We start from the raw sequence: 19,094 nt of genomic DNA, 5'->3' as shown, positions 1-19,094 counted from the left end.
GTGGACAAGAGCAGTGTCAGGCAAATAAACCCCTGCCCTCTTCCCTGTGTCCTGACCCTAACGTGGGCCAGTCTGCCCGTGGTTCCGGCCTGTTGGTGTACAGGAAGTAAGAGCGGCAACAACAGAAGTAGAACAGAGTGGCAGAGGCTCCGAGAATGTGAACTGTGGCCAGATGCGGGTCCAGCTAACACTGGAAGTCCATGGTTTTTGGGTTGCAGGCTCTCTTTAATTATGTCTTTTATTGATAGATTGACTTATTATGCAGAGGTCACCAGATAACTTGGGGGTTGGTTTTCCCCTCCCACCATATCGGTTCCAGGGATCTACCTCCGATTGCCAGGTCGGGCAGCAGGCGCCTTTATCTGCTGAATTATCTCGAGGGTCCTGCTGTGGGCTCTTTGTCGTTTTCTTTGATTCAGACTTTGGTCGCTTGATGTGGAATCACGTGACGTCTTTCCCAGTGGGCTCCCGCTAGTCAGGAATCCTCGACGGCATGCTGATGTTTGTGAATGGGCACATGTGTCTGTATGCAGATTCAGTCTGATAATTTAGGTGTACAGTATTTTGTTCGTTTATTTATTTGATTGTTCTCCTTCCTCCTCCTCCTCCCGAAGGGTTTCTCTGTGTATCGCTGGCTGTCCTGGACTCACTTTGCCGACCAGGCTGGCCTCAAACTCACAGATCTGCCAGCCCCTGCCTCCTGAGAGCTGGGATTGAAGGCGTGCCCCCCCCCTCAGCAGGTGTACAGCATTTTAAAACGAAGGCAACCACTCAAGGCTCTAGCTCAGTTGACAGAGCACCTGCCAGTGTACTTGAACCCCCAAATTTGACCCCAGCAATGCACAGACTAGGTGTGGTGGTGATGTCTGTAATCCTAGCAGTTGGGAAGTGGAGGATTAGAAGTTCAAGGTCATCCTTGGCTACATAGACAGTTCCAGACAAACCTGGACTACCTGAGATCCTATCTCAGGAAGAGAAAGAAAGAGAGAGAGAGAGAGAGAGAGGAAGGAGGCATTCTTCTGGTTAGTGAATGTAATGATTCTGGGGCGGCTTTTCATGTAGGACAGACGTCACAGTGTGAGCTCTCCCAGGGTAGGATTTTAATTTTCCTGTACGGCCTGTCAACATAAAAACCTCCCAGGAATGTAACGCCACCCTTAGAGCAGGGACCAACAGGGTTACTCTCTTTCTGTGATGCTTAAAACATGTTTGTTGGTGGACTTAATTATGTGTAACGACCAGCGACCTCTTCTGGCCTCCCAGGGTACCTGCACCCAGGAGTGCCTACTCACCTACACACACAAATAAAGAAGATGGTACTTGTGAGGCCCTGTAGGCAGGTGGCTACCCCTGTACTTAACTCCCCTCAGCTCCCCAGACAGTATTTTGATAGTTGCTTTTAAAAATAAAGGCCCATTGGGGCTGGAAGTGGCCCAACAGGAACTTGCTGCTCTTACAGATGTCCCAGCACTAGTCATTAACAGGGTGCACATATGTACATGCGGAAACACATAAAACAAAAATAAGGGGCTGGAGAGACGGCTTGGCTGAGAAAGTACTGCTGCTCTTCTGGAGGATCTGGGTTTGATTGCCAGCACCCACGTGGCAGCCTGAGGCTGTCTGTTACTCCACTTCCAGGGGATCCTATGTGCTCACACAGCCGTGTATGCAAGCAAAAACCAATGCATGTAAAATAAAAATAAACAAATCATCTTTAAAAAATCGAAGAAGCCAGGCGGTGGTGGCGCAAGCCTTTAATTCTGGCACTTGGAAAGCAGAGGCAGGTGGATCTCTGAGTTTGAGGCCAGCCTGGTCTATACAGCAAGTTCCAGGACAGCCAAGGCTACACAGAGAAACCCTGTTTTGAAAAAAACGTGCGCGTGCACACACACAAACACACACACACACACACACACAAAGAAAAAGTAACAGTATTTAAAATTTAGTTGTTGTTATTGGTGTGTGTGTGTGTGTTGAGATCAGAGGGCGATTTGCTGGATTTCGTGTCCCAGGGACTGAACTCGGGTACCCAGGCTTGGTAGCCAGTGGCTGAAGAGCCGCTGAGCCGTCCTGCTGGCTCTGGATTCTCCTCTTTGGTAGGGTGTGGTCGGATTGATTTTCACAGGAGGAGATGCCTAACTAGCTTTTAATACCTTACAAGTGGTTTCCCAGACTGTGAAAGTTCTGTGAAAAGCTGGGCTCCTGGTGGCGAAGGTACCCGCTCCACTGACACTTGTTGAGGGAAGGAAATCGGAGCCGCGAGCAAAGGGCATCGATCGCCACGGGAAACTGATTTCTTTGAGCAGCTGCCGGCCGAACAGCGGCCTTTTGTAAGGAGAGAGGTCTTCCTGGCAAGAGTTCTGCAATTCAGTGAGGTGGCTGGCTCCTGGGAGTGTGTCTTTGGCCGTTCGTTCATTCATTCATTCATTCATTCATTCATTCATTCATTCATTCATTCATCATCAACATTGACTGTGTGGCCCAGAGCTGCTAAAGCCAGGTGGATCACTAAACCTCTCTAGCTCTGCCCTCAAAGGAAGGGTGAGACAGCTCACCCTGCACCCACACCTGGCAGGAAGAGATGCCCGGGACTTTCGGAGCTGGGTGCTCTTTAGTGGTGGTTTAATTATATCACATAACTTTTATTGGTGGGAAGCTAATTTCCATAATTAGCAATGCCTTCATTTCATTCACTCTGGGGCTTCTTTTGTTGTGGCAGAGAAATGGCTGTGCCTCCCACGTACGCCGATCTTGGCAAGTCCGCCAGGGATGTCTTCACCAAAGGCTACGGTGAGTGCTACAGCAGTCAGGGGTCATGGAAGGCCCTTCGCCCGCTGACGGGGTTGGCATGTTTGGAGCCCTGGGGGTGGTCACTGCACAGCTGACAGCTTGCATGCCCAGTCAAAAGGGTGAGCTTCCTGCAGCTTCGAGCCACCCAGTGGTGAGGCTCGGGCATTGCAAGACAAGGCCAATGTAGTCTCTTGCAAGCTCCAGCGTCACCTGATGGGTCCACCAGGCCTGGTGACTGTGCCTCCGCCAGCCAGCTTTGGGGAACCTTTCCCTCAGGGCCTGCATGAGCCTGCACTCTGCCACACCACTGTTGCACAAGCTTTCTTTAAGCATTTCCAGACGGCCAGGAGGAAGGCAGAGGTGTCCCAGCTTCAAGTTTTTACTGTTATTGTTCTAGTGCTGACGATCAAACCTAGGGCCTTGAGCTCGCTAGCAGTCATTCTACCACTGAGGTATGCCTTTGACTCTCCTGGCGTGGTTGGTTAACCTGTGTTTGGCTGTTTTTCTTTCCTCAGGCTTTGGCTTAATAAAACTCGATTTGAAAACGAAGTCCGAGAATGGATTGGTAAGTTACCCTACTTGCACAGGACATTAATTGTATTTGTTCCCCACTAGTAGGGGCTGCTGAGGCCTGGCTGGCAGAGCCCAGAGCAGTTGCCTTCTTGGATTGTGGTGGTTTCAGCCTGTCCCATCATCACTTACTTACTTGTGCGATAGGTGGCCTGGGACTATGGTGGCTTTTAAGTCTCTTTACAAGTTACTCTGTGGTGTTTGAAATCAAACTCCTCCAGGCCTAACACATTGTAGGCAAGTGCTCTACCACTGGCCTAAACCTCTGACCTGATCCATCCTTCATGCTCTTTATTTTAAAATTGCTCTCTCTCTGTCTCTCTCTCTCTCTCCAGATTCTTACTCTATAGTATATCAGGCTGGCTTCCAATCACAGCCGCCATCCTGCTTAGCCCACCATGTGCTTGGGTGATAAGGCGTGAGCCATTACACCCAACTTTGACCTATGTTGTTTTCTTTCTTTTTTTTTTTTGTTAGAGATTTATTTATTTCTGTGTGTGTGTGTGTGTGTGTGTGTGTGTGTGTGTGTGTGTGTATGTGTGTATGTGTGCGCCCACAGGAGTTTGTGTGTACCTCATGCATGTAGGAACCTGGGGAGGCCAAAGGAGAGCATCAGATCCCCCGGAACTGGAGTTTTACAGGCCACTGGGAAGTGCATTGTGGGTGCTGGGACTCAAACTCAGGTCCTTTACAAGAACAGTAAGGACTCTTAACCGTTGAGCCATCTCCTCAGTTCCACTGAGCCATATTTTTATTATTTGTTTGCTTGTTTTAGTTTTTGAAACAGGATCTCTCTACATGGCCCTGGCTGCCCTAGAACTCATGTAGACCAGGCTAGCCCCAAACTCACAAAAATCTACCTGCTTCTGCCACCTGTGTGCTGGGATTATGGCTTTCGTGGTTTTTTTTTGTTTTTGTGGGGGTGGGGTGGGGTGGGGTGGGGTGGGACAGGGTTTCTCTGTATAACTCTGGCTGTCCTGGAATTCACTTTGTAGACCAGGCTAGCCTTGCCTGCCAATGTTCTTAATGTTTCGTTATTATTTAGGAAATGTCCCTGTTCTTCTTAGATTGTGTCTAGAGCAGTTGTTGGAGGGAAGGGAGGGGGGTTTAGAATTCTGCTCTGTCAGCAATGGTTCCCTCTTGGCTGAGGCTGGTGGCAGCGTGGAAGTGGGGTGGTTTCCTGTCTGTGCTTCAGGGCCCCAGGGGAGGAAGGAAGCTATCTTCCAACTGAGAACTTTCCAGAAGATCCCTCCAGTCAGCGGGCTCTTCCAATCCTTCGAGTTTTCAGTATCTACTTGAACTGAAGAAATAGTTCTGCCTGGACCCGTTGGGGACTCTTGCTTAAGGGCCTGGAGAGGTACCAAGGGCAGACTGGACTGTAGGCCAAGACTGATTCTCTCTCTCTCTCTCCTTTAAGGAATTTACCAGCTCAGGCTCGGCCAACACAGAGACCACCAAGGTGAACGGCAGCCTGGAAACCAAGTACAGGTGGACCGAGTACGGGCTGACATTTACGGAGAAGTGGAACACGGACAACACCCTGGGCACGGAGATCACCGTGGAAGACCAGGTAAGGCCCTCGGGCCAGGAACCCTGGCCTCGCTCATCCCCATCGCGGCGTCCCCGGCCCTGCCCTCCGCCACGCTGCGCTGGTCCTGCCCTCGGCTAAGTTTTGTCACTTATCTTTCACGTGCAGCTCACTCGTGGACTGAAGCTGACCTTTGACTCATCCTTCTCGCCTAACACTGGGTAAGGCTCTCGTTCTCGTCCCGAGAGGACATTCTGGGTTGAGGTGGGCCTTGGAAGTCCTTCGAGACAAAGGATTTTGGTGTTCGGACTGACATCATGTCAAAGGTAGCCTCTAAGCTGGGAGGCTGGGGGGGGGAGGGTGCAGAAGGGATGGTGGGGTCAGGGCCAGCCAGGGCTGTGTAGTCAGATTCCATGTCAAAGAACAAAAACCAGCCAGCCAGCAAAAACAGTAAGGCCGCCTTGGTCCTGGCTCTGTACCTTTGAGTTCTGTGGCCGTGTTCTGGCCAGGACGCATAGATCCATCTGTTAATAGGCTGCGCTGGAGCAAGCTTCCTCAATTTGGAAATGCATTTCTCCAACAAATGGTTTTGTGTGCTCCTGTGCTCATTTGGGGAACTGAGGGTGCCTGGGCTAGGATGCTATTTGCCCCAAAGAACTTCCCTTTTCCTTTAGACACAGGGTCCCCTGTAGCTCAGGCTGGCCTTGAACTCATTATGAAGGCAAGAATGACCTCAAACTGATTCTCCAGGATCTCGGGCATGTGCTACCATATCCAGTTTTTGGGGTGCTAAAGATCGAAGGCATCCCATCAGTGAGGCACTCTACAGCTACATGGAGCTATGTCTCCAGCCTGAGTAAGGGTTGTCCTGAGGCTGCAGACTACACTGTTCAGCTGCTGAGATCCCACAATGCCCTCGTGTGCCTCCCTGCAGAAAGGCTGCAGGCTTTCTGTCGCAGCTGATCTGTTTCATACAAGGCCACCGGTAAGGGAAGTGGCCAACGCTGAAGGGCGGAGGTGGTCTTAAGAAGCAGGGTTGCCAGCCTATTCTGTAGGTGTGGAGGGCTCTTCTCCCAGTTTTCTGAGACAGAGATCTGGAGAGCTTGACCACAAGGTGGCTCCTGGGGCTGCCAGGTCCCCTGGCCACAAACAGTTCAGGCTTGTTGGTTGTTGACACATCAGAGGACAAAGAGAGCAAGTTGGTCTGCCTCTGGTCCTGAGTGCCCTACAGGGCTAGAGGAAACTCTTTCCTTCTAGAACATTCTACACTCTTGTGATTTTTTTTTTGTTCTCAGAGTGGCGGGGCTCCTAAATCAGAAGAAGGCTGTTTTTTTGCTCACTGACAAAGCTTTTACTAAATTTCAAGTCTTCAGTTTTTGGTTTGGCAGGTGTCCAGTTTGGCAATTCATGGAGAAAATTACCATCTCCATCATCTCTTTTACGTCCACAGTTTTTGTCTTTTGTGTTTCTGTGCTTTTTTTTTTTTTTTTTTTCCTCTTCCATTTTTGATTGCCTGCCTATGCCTTCTCAGGGCAGGAACAAAAGGTGTGAGCTGCCGTGTGGGCGCTGGGAACTGAGTCTGGGCCCTTTGCAAGAGCAGCCAGTGCTTCCAGCTGCCAAGTCCTCTCTCTAGCCCCCTCCGTTTGACCTTTTACTTTGAAATAGTTTTACAGTTTCTGTGTAGAAGATTGTGATAAAAGTAATATCTAGAGTTCCCTTCTCTTTCTCCCCTGGGTCTCTCTGTTGGTGAAATTTTATACCTACCATCACATCATATAACACAGCACATAATGGGTAACGTACAGCCATTCAGTACATCATAATGTTTCTGTGGAGCACATATGGGACCATGGTCCCTTGATATTATAACAGAGCTGAAGAATTCCTTTCGCTAGCGCCATCGAGGCACAGTGCATTTCCTGAGCATGTGATAATTGACACAAACACCATCTTCTCTGTTATCTCCCCATAAAAGCCTAGCATGTGCCGTTCTGCCCATGTTACAGTATTTGGTAATGGGGGGGCCCAGTGTGTGACTGGCTGTCTGCTCACTCTGCTTCTCACCTCTTAAAGTGTGTTCATTCACTTACCGTGAACCCATGTGCCGTGTTACCTTGCCTGCCTTGGGCATCTCCTGTGTGCTCTATCCCTCGGGTACCCTGGGAGGCCACGGTTGAGTGACTAATTGTGGCCATCTGGGTTTCTGTGAGGGCACCCCGTGACACGTGACATTTGCTTAATGACCAAAGGACCCAGCGATGCGATTTTCAGAATGAGTCCCTGTCATTAAGCAATTGTGACCGGAACAGAGATGAGCGCCAGCAGGCGAACGTTGGCACCACCCTGGTAACTGCTGCCCTGCTCATAGCTTCTTTCTGGCGCGGCGCCCTGTTCTGGATCCTCCATTGCATCAGGCTGTCCGCTCTCCTTGGGGTCCTCTCCCTGGACACAGCCTCCATCCTTCCCTGTCTCTCGTGACCTGGACATTTGTGAAGAGTGGCTGAGAATCCTTTGCAGAACGCCCTTCTGCTTGGATCGGTCCGACACCTCCTCCTGACTGCGTTTGGGTTGTCTGCTTTTGGCGGCTGAAGAAGCAGCACCTGGTGTTCACGACACATGCTGTCGGGAAGACCGCTATCACGTGTCTTGGCCGGTGATACCAGCCTCGGGTGTGTGATGAAGATGGCATCTGCTGGCTCTTTTCACAGTAAAGCTGTTACTCTCTGGCTCTGTCTTCAGTAGATGTGCAGGGAGATACTGAGACAGCAAACGCTCTCTCTCGTCATGCTTTGGGCTTCCTTCCTATAATTTATTTATTTTTATTTTATGTACATTGGTGTTTTCCCTGCGTGTCTGTCCGTGTGAGGGTGTCAGATCCCCTGGAACAGACGGTTGTGAGCTGCCATGTAAATGCTGGGAATTGAACCCAGGTCCTTTGGAAGAGCAGCCAGTGCTCTTAACCTCTGAGTCATCTCTCCAGCACCTGGTCATTCCTTTCTCACTCGTGGGGTTTTACGGTAGGAAAGGGCTGTCTTACTCCTTCACTTATTTAACCTGTTTTAGTTTTTATTTTGCTGTATTATCTTTATGTGTATGAGTGTTTTGCCTACATGTATGTATGTGTACCACATGTGTGCTTGGTGCCTATGGAGGTCAGAAGACAGCATTGGATCCCCTGGAACTAGGGATATAGGGGGTTGTGAGCACCTGGGAATGGAACTCATGGAACTCGGCAAGAGCAGCCAGTGTTCTTAACTGCGGAACCATCTTTCCAGCTCCTTAGTATTTAAAAAACTACAACATACACGTACAAATTTGTATGTGTGTATATATACATATACATATGTGTGTGTGTATGTATACCACAGTGAACGTGCGGGCATCAGAGAACAACTTGCCGGGTTTGTCCTTCTTTTTCCAGGCTAGTGTCAGGGATTCTGCTGAGCCGCCTTGCCAGCCCCAAATCATTTTTTTATGTTAGTATAGACACGTGGAGATTGAGCCTGTGAGTCCTGTTCAGTTGCATCATTTTCATCATGGCTCTCATTGTCCCAGTTGTGACCGTTTGGAGCTCCTTCAGGCTGACATGTGTGGGTTTTTGGGGGGAGCTCCCCGCCCTTTCTTTGAGCTCATCTGTGTTTCTGGTTTTGGAAGTCATACGGTGTTCATCTTAGGCTCTTTCTTCCCTAGTCCTGCTGTCAGCCTTTTTTCCGGGGAGCCCTGGCTCCTTGGACTGAGCTTGGATGGCTCTTTGATGTCTCATTGGAAATGAGCACTGGCTTTCTGAAGCCCTGGGGAGGCCTGGAGAGTGCTGGCCACCCTACACCAAGCATCGGCCACGGCTGGGTGGGACGGCAGCCCCCCCTCGGGGATTAGCACCCACCCAAGTGTTGCCATCCAGACTACTTGCTGACCACCAGTGTGTGTCGTGTCTCTCTTGAGTGCTTGTCAGATTAGCACCACTGCTTAAGCAGTAGCGACATTTGAGAAAGGAAAACCTCCATAGCTGTGCTAGGAGCAGAAACCCAGGGGGAGTCTGAGTCACTGCTCGTGCGTGCTCTGTCCTTTTTCTTGGGGTGCTTGGACTCCTAGCTAGAATCCCATGAGGCAGTGAGTGGAGGTGCTAGGCAGACTGATGTGGTGGCACCCACCATTGTTCAGAGGTTCTGCCATAGGCACCACTTTGTGGCTAATGGCAGCTTTTTGTTGGCTTTGTCTTGGGAAAGAGGGTCTCGTGTAGTCCAGTCTGGCCTTGGGTTTCTATGTATCTGAGGCTGGCCTTGAACTCCTCCTGATCATCCTGCTTCCATGACCAGGTGTGTGCCACTCACGTGTTACTGAGACTGTGTAGCCGAGGCTAGTCTCCAAGTTCTGATCCTCTTGCCTCAGTCTTGGGAGGTGTCCTCTTTCATATGGGTCCCGGGGACTGAACTTAGGTCATTAGACTTGGCAGCAAGTGCCAGTACCTTAAGCCATATTTCTGGCCCTAAACTAAACATTTTTTTGATATATTTTAGTCTGTTGCCAATACTGGTCTTACCAGTGCTCACATTGTACCATCTTTTAAGGCCCTGGGGTGGGAACCTTCTTATTTTAGCAATTAGATCTGTTTGCCTAATTCCTGGAAGCTTACAGAGCTGCATCAGGCTTACTTTGTATGTCTGCTGCCCTGGACCTGTAACTGGCCGTTTCCCAAGAAACAGCAGAACCTCATCTGGGAATGGGTTCAGGTCTGTAAGGGTCTACATGGTGCAGGGGAATCTTTAATGTCACTGTCAATAAGGCCAGGAATGGGCAAGTATGTGGTGTTTTTGGAGCTCTGAGACTTGGTTTCTGTGGTTTGGGCTGGGAAAGCAGTTGTCCAGGAAGCCATCTTTTTTGCAAGCATGGGATGTAGTTTTGTTTGATACAGTTGATCTTTAACATTTCTTTAAATTTTAGTTTGTGTGTATATGGCATGTGCACCCATGTCACAGTGCACTTGTGGGGTCATGGAATGGTTTTCACATTTTACCTTCTTGGGCAGGATTTTTTTCTTTTCTTATTAATTTTTATTTTATGCACATTGGCGTTTTGCCCACAAGTATGTCTGTGTGAGGGTGTTGGATCCCAAGAACTGCAGTTACAGGCAGGTGTGGGCTGACGTGTGGTGCTGGGAATTGAACCCAGGTCCTCTGGAAGAGTAGCTGGTGCTCTAAACCACTGAACCATTTCTCCAGCCCCAAGGCAGGATTTTTCTCTTTCAGTGCTATATATGCCAGGCGAGCTGGCTTTTGAGCTTCAGCGAGCCTTCTGTCTCTCTGTTCCATCTCTCTATAGAGAGAGGTTTCCTGGGATTATAGAGGCTTCTGCCATGTATAAAGCCCTTACTGGGTTCTAGAGATTTGAACTCAGGTCTGGCAAGCACTTTACCCACTGAGCCATCTACCTAGCCCCATAGATGCTCTCTTATTCTCTGGGATCTGCTTTGGGTAGATGTTAGTCTGTATAGATGTTGGCAGGTGACATGACTCATCCACCCTGGCTGAGGGACACTAGGTCTTGAGAAATAGCTGACAGTGGACTAACTGCTCTTAGATGCACTTTGAGTATCACTGGGCTGAAGGACTCGGGTTCCTCATCAGAACCCAGGACTCTCAGTTGTGAACTCAGTGGGGTCTCATGACTATGGTGTTAAAAGCTCTCCTGGTGTGTTCATTAAGCAGGGAAAAGATGTTTAATTTTTTTTGTGTGTGTGTATATCCTTGTGTTGTAGGTGATAAAAATGAGTGTTGGGCCATATATTATTATTATTTGCCCTATATATTTAACCCACTATCACAAATAATAAGACACAGACACCTGTTAGATTTTATAATTGCCTTATTACCTTGGGCCAGGAAGGTATTTCCACCTACTTGGTCTCAACAACCTCAACATCCATCTCCCAGCCCCCATCCAGTGCCATCTGCCTTAACCAGCTGTATCTGGGCTACCTTTCATCCATAATCTTATGAATGAATAGTTGCTTTTATTCTTCATCTGGGCCTTTTCATGCCTTTATTGGAGTCCTTCTGGCTCACGATGTGGTTCTTTCTCCACACTAACCCATCGTGGGGTCCTTCTTCCTCCTCTCTTCCCGTGATTCTCTTGAACTCAAAAGCCCAGGAACCTTAGCCATACCTACCCCATTCTGCCCTGCTCAGTGATAGGCCTTTAATCAACCAATCAGGTAAAATGTCTTAGGCAGGTTTACAAAACAAGGATAGATGTCACTGGATCTTGAGGGCCGATAATTAGCATCAAAATAAAACATCAGAACAACTCCCAACATCCTTGAGTGAATGTATATGCACCACATGGGGGACCAGGTACCTGCAGGGACCAGAAGAGGTGTCAGGTCCCCAGGAACTGGAGTTACAGGGCAGTTGGGAGCTGCCAGTGTGTGTTCTAGAAACTGACGCTCAGTCATCTGCACAAGCGCTTTTCACTTCAGAGTCTCTTCAGCCCAGGGCTCTGTTCTTCCTTTTTTCACTGCCTACTGGCTGAGCCACAAAGATGGCCATCTCCCTCACACTGCTGTGTGGGTAGCTCTGAGATATGTGCCTCTTTTCTGTAGGCTTGGAGAACAGCAAAGATGCCCAGTAGATGCCTGTGTAGGGTGTTGGGTTAGGCGTAGGGAGAGGATGGAAAAGGAACGTGGTTGCCACTCACTTCCTGGCCTCTTCCCGCTGTGTGCACGGTGTTGGCCTTTTGCAGACTGGATCTGAGCTCAGGAGAAGCTGGGTCCTGCTTGTGGCTCAGCAGCTGTTGAGGGGCAGCTGGCCACGACCTCACTTCTGTTCCCTGCCCCCTACACAAACTGGGATCAGACAAAGTGTTTACAGTTCTTAGCGTGACTGTGTCAGGGTGAATTAGCTTGGCATTAATACTGTTTCTTTCTTCTTCTTCTTTTAGGAAAAAAAATGCTAAAATCAAGACAGGGTACAAGAGGGAGCATATCAACCTAGGCTGTGACGTGGACTTTGACATCGCTGGCCCCTCGATCCGGGGTGCTCTGGTGCTTGGCTACGAGGGCTGGCTGGCTGGCTACCAGATGAATTTTGAGACTGCGAAGTCCCGAGTGACCCAGAGCAACTTTGCAGTTGGCTATAAGACGGACGAATTCCAGCTTCATACTAACGTGTAAGTGTGTGTGTGTGTGTGTGTGTGTGTGTGTGTGTATGTGTATGTGTGTATGGCGGGGGTTGTCTTAGTTACTTTCCCAGTGCTGTGACAAGACACCATGACCGAGACAACTTATGAACGAAAGCATTTAATTGGGCTGTTTTAGTGTTAGAGTCCATGATGGCATAGCAAAGGTGCGGCAGCAGGAACAGCCGAGAATTCATATCCTGATCGGAAACTGTGAGGCAGAGAGGAGGAGAGTTGACAGATCTCCTCCAACAAGGCCACACCTCTTAATCCTTCCCAAACGGTTTGAGCAGCTGAGGACCAAGGATTCAAATGGGGCCCAGTCTCATCCATGACAACACAGGCTATGTGTGTGTGTGTGTGTGTGTGTGTGTGTGTGTGTGTGTGTGTGTGGCTAGGGTGGTTGCTTTTCTTTTTTTTCCCTAAGTTCAGTGTTCAGTCATTTGGGTCAAGGAGCCACGCGGCCTGTCAGCTTTTTTGTTTCCCATCACAGGGAGAATAACCAGGAGCGCACAGTACTCTCTCCGCTAATGCGGCTCACAGCTTACTGACCGCTGGGCAGTCGGGCGGTGGGCAGAGAGGTTGCGGTGTTAGGTCAGAGATCCGTGCAGGGACACGGAGGCTGAAGGACACTGATTTGAGGGAAACAAAAAACTTCAATCATAAGAATCTTACCTGGGGCCGGAGGGAAGCTTGCCAGAGACATTCCGCAGCTCTCGGAAGAGGACCTCAGTTTGGTTCCCAGCAACCTGGTCACGTGCAGCTTACAACTGCCTGAAACGCCAGCCCCACAGGACCCAGCGCTCTCTTCTGGGCTCTGAAGGGACCCCCCCCCCGACACACACATAAAAAACCTTTTTTTTTTTTAAGAAAAGATAATTTTGTTTGGGTTAGTTTCACGAAGCGCTAATCTGTTCTTTGCACTAGAGGGCGGTAAATTAATAACTTCTTAAACTCAGACCAACAATGCTCTGAACAAATTGTGTTTTATTAATAACAATTAAGAATGTGTATTCATTGGTGTGTGTGTGTGTGTGTCTGTGTCTGTGAGCCGTGCCTCAGTTTACATGTGGGGGTTAGAGAACAACTTATAAGGGAGTCTGTTCTCTTCTTTCATATCAAATCCACATCACTTACCTTCTGATGTGGGGTCAGAGCTTTCCTAACCACCTGGCCGAGTCTCCTCTCCTTTGCTTCCCTCCAGCTCTCTCTGACAGACTTCACAAAAGTGAAGACACAAAGAGGAGAAAGTGGAAAGCTCTATGAAATTCTAATTTTCTAGTTTTTGCTTCTATTTAAAAAAAAAAAGCATTTGTTTTTATTGATGTGTGTGTGTATTTTTGTGTGTGTGTATGTCGCATGTGTGCTGGTGCCCATGGTATTCAGAAGAAGTTGGTTCCTCTGGAGCTGGAGTTATGGGCAGTTGTGAGCTGCCTGGTGTGAGCACTGGGATTTGAACTTGGGTCCTTTGGAAGAGCAGCCTGAACTCTTAACCACTGAGTCATCTCTCTAGTCCCACTGGCCTTCATTTTTAAAGAGCATTTGGAAGCAGACTTGAGATTCTGTGCTGCTCTAGTAGTCGCCAGGGATGACTTTGAGAGTTCCCGGTGATAGGTGGGATGTTTTATCTTCTGGAATTTTCGGACTGGTGTCTGTCTCACTCTTTTTGGGCTTCCTCGATTTCAGTATTTGTTTTGTGAGCCTTGGTCTTGATACCCTGGCTTGGTTCAGTCCATTTCTGGCATCCCTGCACTCTTGTTAGAACTGGTGGTGACTGCCTGGGTTTCAGCCCACCTCCCTGGACAGCTGGGCACCTGTTGCTATGCTTGCTTGCAGGAATGACGGGACAGAATTTGGTGGCTCCATTTACCAGAAGGTGAACAAGAAGTTGGAGACTGCTGTCAACCTCGCCTGGACAGCAGGAAATAGTAACACTCGCTTTGGAATAGCAGCCAAGTATCAGGTCGACCCTGATGCCAGCTTTTCGGTGCGTACCCGAGAATCACCATCTCACAATTGCAAAGATTCTGTGCTTCCACCTAGATGTTCTATCACTGGACAAAGGCGATGCTTGTGCTTAATTCTGCTTGAGACGGACACTTAAATTTTCTTTGTTTCGTTTCTTCCTTCCCTCTCCCTGTCTTCTTTCTTTCCTTTCTTTTCTTCCTTCCCTCCTTCCTTCCTTTCTTTCTCTCTCTTTCTTTTCTGACAGTCTCACCGTGTGGCCCTGGCTGGCCTGGAACTCACTTGGTAGATCTCACAAAGATCCACCTGCCTCTTTACCCCCCCATCAGGTTTTCTCTTTGTTCCTTGGCTATCCTGGAGCTTGCTCTGTAGACCAGGCTGGCCTTTGAAATCAGATACCCACCTGCCTCTGTCTCTTGAGTGCTGGGCTTAACGTAGTGCACCACCATGGCCTGGCACCTCCATGGTTTTTATATTGTTGATGTTTTCACGCTGGAGCTGCCGAACGCTTCTGGAGGTTGGCTGGGTGACGTCCTTAAAGGCACACAGTGCTGGGACCTGGTTTTGAGGAGACTGCTGTGCTACTGAGCCACTCTAGCGCGTCCTTGTCCCATCATGCGAACTGTAATTATTATTATTATTTTTTTTTATTTGGGACAGACTTTCTCTGTGTAGCCATGGCTGTCCCGGACTCTATTAGTAGACCAGGCCAGCGTCGAACTCACAGAGTATCTGTCTGCCTCTGATTTCCCTGAATGCTGGGATTATGGGTGTGTGTCACTGCACCTGGCACCCTTAAATGTTTTATTTTGTTTTCAGTACCTACAGTCTACATTAAGGTACCAATGGTCAGGATGATGTAGTTCAATGAGTACAGACTTGTCCACCATGTGCAAGGGGCTGGGCTTCAGCCACATTACTTAGGGAGAAAAAAACCCAAGCAAACCAAACCAAGCCTGGGGATTTAGCTCAACTGGTGGAGTGCTTAGCAGCTTAGCATCCAGAAAGCCTCTGCACAGCAGGAGGATCAGAAGTTCAAGGCTGTTAGTGGCTCCGATGTAGGAAGAGTTTAAAAAGGCAGCCTTGGGCTGTGTAGTGAGATCACGTCTTTAGAGAGACAAAAACAGGGACTTGGTCAGCCAGCATTGATCAGGGGCCCCAAACTGTACCAGTTTTGTGGTGAACACAGTTGAGCTGGCTTCTGCTGTCACACTGTGAATGGCCAGCTTTTTGGTGTGGAATGAGGAAGTATCGTGTTGCAGAATCTTTCTGTTGGCTGGTGTAACTCAGTCTGTTTCAAGTCTCCTGACCTGGGAACTGGGCTTGGCTCCCTCAACATTAGGCATGCGTGTAAACCAAAGGACCAGGGGCCTCCTTGTTGGGATTTTGGGAGCATCAAGGAACAGTTAGAAGGGACACGGTTTGCCAAGAGCCTTCATTCTCCTTGCTCTCCATCCTTGGGAGATCGCAGAAGCAGGAAAGCATTTGATGAATCTCATGCTGAGTTTTATAAGATGGCCACGCACAGGCACAGCATGGTTCCGACACCTGGGATTTGAGCAAGATGCTGTCACTTGTTTTGGAGGTTGTTGTAGGTGGCGATTAATATTTAATATTGATATATCTTTTAGTAATGCTGCTATTAATCCTAAATAACTGTATAACCAAATCACCACACAGAGACTATGATTTATTTAATTAACCTAGAACACAATGCTGGGCAATAGTTACTCCATCCTAAACCTCCAAGCCCTTATAGTTTCCTAACATTTAGATTCACTCATTATACTTGATTTTTGTGAAATGTTAGGTCCGGTTCATTCTCCATGTCGATCCAAGACCTCTCCTCCAGCTCTGCTCTCTGAGCTCTCTCCTGCCCTTCTTTCCTCCTCTGCCCTCCCCTTCCTTTCCTCTGGCTCCTCCCTCTCTACCTGTTTCCTTTCCATTGCTCAACATTGTGGCTAGTTGTTTTATTTTGGCATGTTTACACAAAGTTGAGACAGGTGATGCTTAGAATAAGTATCACAATGCAATGTCTGGATTGAAACCAGAGAGTGGGGGAGAGAAATCATCATTTGAATGAACAAGGGTAAGGTGTATACATTCCAAAAGAACATTATACCAGCAGGAGGCAGACATGTGGGATACTGTTTTCAAGAACGAGGGACAACACTTTCACCTGCATTTATCTTTTTTCCTTTCAGGCCAAAGTGAACAACTCTAGCCTGATTGGCTTGGGGTACACTCAGACCCTGAAGCCAGGTAGGTGTTGGCTGTGTGCAAAGCTCGTTCTCTGTCACGTTTTGCTGATTGCTCTGTTACTTCTGCTATTGCTATTGTAAATGAGCATATATAAACTTTTTTCAATGTAACCTATTATACGTAGATGTTTATAAAGGAGCTGTGAGGTCACTAGAGAAAGAAAAAGAGAGTGTGAAAGATAGAAAGCTGGAAGGAAAATGCCTGGGCTAACTCGGGTTACATCTCTGGTTTTTTCCTTCCATCCTTTCCCCGGTGAGTGATACTTGATAGTTATTTCCAGGCTGTTGTCAGTCATCTTCTCTATAGAAAGAGAAGGGTGTAGGAATGGTGGGTCTGCTCTGCATGGCTATCCCAGCCACTCACTGTTGTATGAGGGCTCCGGGGGCTTGTCGTTCTTTTGAACCCTCGAGGCTGATTATGTGATATGAGAATCAAGTTCCTCCAGGGGAAAAAAATCAGCCCATTTGGTCTAAAATTATAAGTAAGTCCCAGGAACAGCAGTTTGTTGTTTGTGTGTGTGTGTGTGTGTACATGTCATGAAGATGACTGTAACTCTCAGGCTGTCACAGGACAGGGTTTACTTCCGAGGCAACACTGCTCAAGCAGCTTACCGAGTAGTACCCGGATCGACACGCGCCTTGTGATGGGGGGAGGCATGAGAGGGAAAGGGAATTGGATTTCGGAAGTAGGTTCCAGCAGGGTCTCTGCTCTGCGCCAGTGATGGCCGTTGCCTGTGTTCGTTTGAGGGTAGCAGCAGGTCGGGCTGTAGAGCAGGACGCAGCCTGGAGTCAGGTCACTTGGAACAGTCTGACTTTGGTATTAACCCCTTCTCTTCCCTTTGTCTCTTTCCCCTTTCTTCCTCTTCCTGCCTCCGACCTGTCACCCCTCCCTCCCCACAGGTATCAAACTGACGCTGTCAGCCCTGCTGGATGGCAAGAACGTCAATGCGGGTGGCCACAAGCTTGGTCTAGGACTGGAATTTCAAGCATAAGTGAATATTGTACAATCATTAAATTTTAAACTATTTTGCAGCATAGCTACCTTCAGAATTTAGTGTACCTTTCAATGTTGTATGTTGGGGATTCGAGAATTGATGAATACCACGTTAGACCTCCAGGCTAAGGATGGCTCGGCTTTAAGGTGTTTACCATTTCAGAGTACAGCAGAAAACCCCATTCCAGACAGGGTCGTTTCAGCTGTGGGCTCGGCTTGGGGAGGAGCCAGGCAGCAAGAGCAAGCTGGGAATGTGCGGGCCCTTTTGTAAGTCCCCAGATGACATTGTGACTTCCCGAGCACCGAGCCCCGGTGTCCCGATCCTCACTGCTGGGAAGCATGTGCACGCCTATGTCACACGGACGTTTTAGACAGAGCGTCGTCACGCCCCGTTCCCATCCTAGCCCATCAGTTACCTGTTTTACACCAAAAGTAGTCTTCGGGGTGTGGTTAGCTATTTCTTTTGTGCCATTTTAGGGTGGAGAGGGTGGGCATGACGGAGCCAGTCATTCAGGACTTAATCCTTCCTTGTGTTGTGGTGTGGTTTTCTTTTCTTCTTTCTTCTTCTTTTTTTTTTTTTAATTCTTTTATTATTATTATTATTATTTTTTTTTTTTGCCACTGCACCAGAGTCTGAAATAGCTTCCGGTTTTCCCAGCTCTGTGCTGGGTAGGTGATTGTGGTCACACCCTGACAACACTAGGGATGTAGACTGACTTCTGTTATAGCCTCACCACTCTATTTTTTAGTAGTTTAATGGGTACATTATAGAGTCTTCCATTTTGTGTGGAATTAGCTCCTCCCCTTCAAATGCTGTAATTAACATCACTTAAAAAAATAAAACTTGAATAAAATATTGAAACCTCATCCTCCTGTTGCTTTTGCTAAGAAAACTATGAATGGCCAGGGCATCGGTTTAGATCTGTGCTTTGTTCCTTTGCAGTAAGCACCAATATTAACTTCTGTTCTTCTGTCCACTCCCCTGATGGCAGAAAAGAACACTCAGAAGGCTGCAGAGATGACTCGGGGGTTACGAATGCTTCCCGATCCTGTAGTGAGCCCCCAGGCTGCTCACAACCTCTTGTAATTCTGGGTTTGGGGTATCTGGCTCCTTCTTCTGTCTCCTTAGTTATCCACACACATGTGACACCACCACCCCCACGAATAAAAATAAATCTGAAAAAAAAAAAAGAAAAGAAAAAGAAAAAGCATTTGTGTTTGGGTGTGGCGGCACATCCCAGCACCTTGGAGACCGAGGCACAATGATATATAGTGAGATCTGTCAAGAGAAAAGTTGAGGGGTTCAGTGCCCTGGTTGGGGCACTATTTGGTTGATAGCTGTTGGGTGAGCGCTTTCTCTGGGGGTGTTGTCCCCACACCCAAGCTTATTAAATGTGTGTGTGTGAGGCTGTGCGGAATTTATATGCACTGTGTGCATGCAGATGCCCCAGGGAGCTAGAGAGGGTGCTGGTTCTAAACAACTTCAGTCACAGGCAGTCTGGCAAGGGTGCCGGGAACTGAACCGGGGTCTGTGAGTGCATCAAGCGCTGTTGAGCCACGGCCTCTTCAAATAGTAAATTAAAAACATGTAAAAGAAAGCTCATGGCCATCACCCGGAGCACACTGCAGTTTGCAGGCAGCGAAACAGGTTGGCGGGTTGAGGCTTGTCGGTCACATCGCCTTCCTCAGGAATGCAGAGATTCTGGAAAAGGGTTTTCTGGGTCTCTGTAGTCAAGGGCCAGGCACAGTAAATGCTGAGAAGTGTTTAGAAGGCCCTCTGAGTATGAGGGATTTCATTCACCAGCTACTTAGT

General features: G+C 48.4%; 1 protein-coding gene across 1 annotated transcript in view; it reads left to right on the top strand.

Moving 5' to 3' along the window:
• Positions 1-18,143, top strand: part of Vdac1 (voltage dependent anion channel 1) — a 28,938-nt gene extending 10,795 nt beyond the window's left edge. The window contains exons 2-9 of the mRNA XM_021638885.2: positions 2,720-2,790; positions 3,306-3,355; positions 4,778-4,930; positions 5,057-5,109; positions 11,825-12,052; positions 13,898-14,048; positions 16,231-16,288; positions 17,188-18,143. Of these exons, the coding sequence (XP_021494560.1) occupies positions 2,724-2,790; positions 3,306-3,355; positions 4,778-4,930; positions 5,057-5,109; positions 11,825-12,052; positions 13,898-14,048; positions 16,231-16,288; positions 17,188-17,279 (852 nt within the window). The 5' untranslated portion in view covers positions 2,720-2,723 and the 3' untranslated portion in view covers positions 17,280-18,143. The remainder of the gene's footprint in view (positions 1-2,719; positions 2,791-3,305; positions 3,356-4,777; positions 4,931-5,056; positions 5,110-11,824; positions 12,053-13,897; positions 14,049-16,230; positions 16,289-17,187) is intronic.
• The last annotated feature ends 951 nt before the right edge of the window (positions 18,144-19,094 follow it).

Source organism: Meriones unguiculatus, chromosome 11 (genome assembly GCF_030254825.1).
Source record: "Meriones unguiculatus strain TT.TT164.6M chromosome 11, Bangor_MerUng_6.1, whole genome shotgun sequence".
NCBI lineage: Eukaryota > Metazoa > Chordata > Mammalia > Rodentia > Muridae > Meriones > Meriones unguiculatus.
The sequence above is the reverse complement of the archived record's forward strand: the minus strand, read 5'-3'. Positions and strand labels throughout refer to the sequence as shown.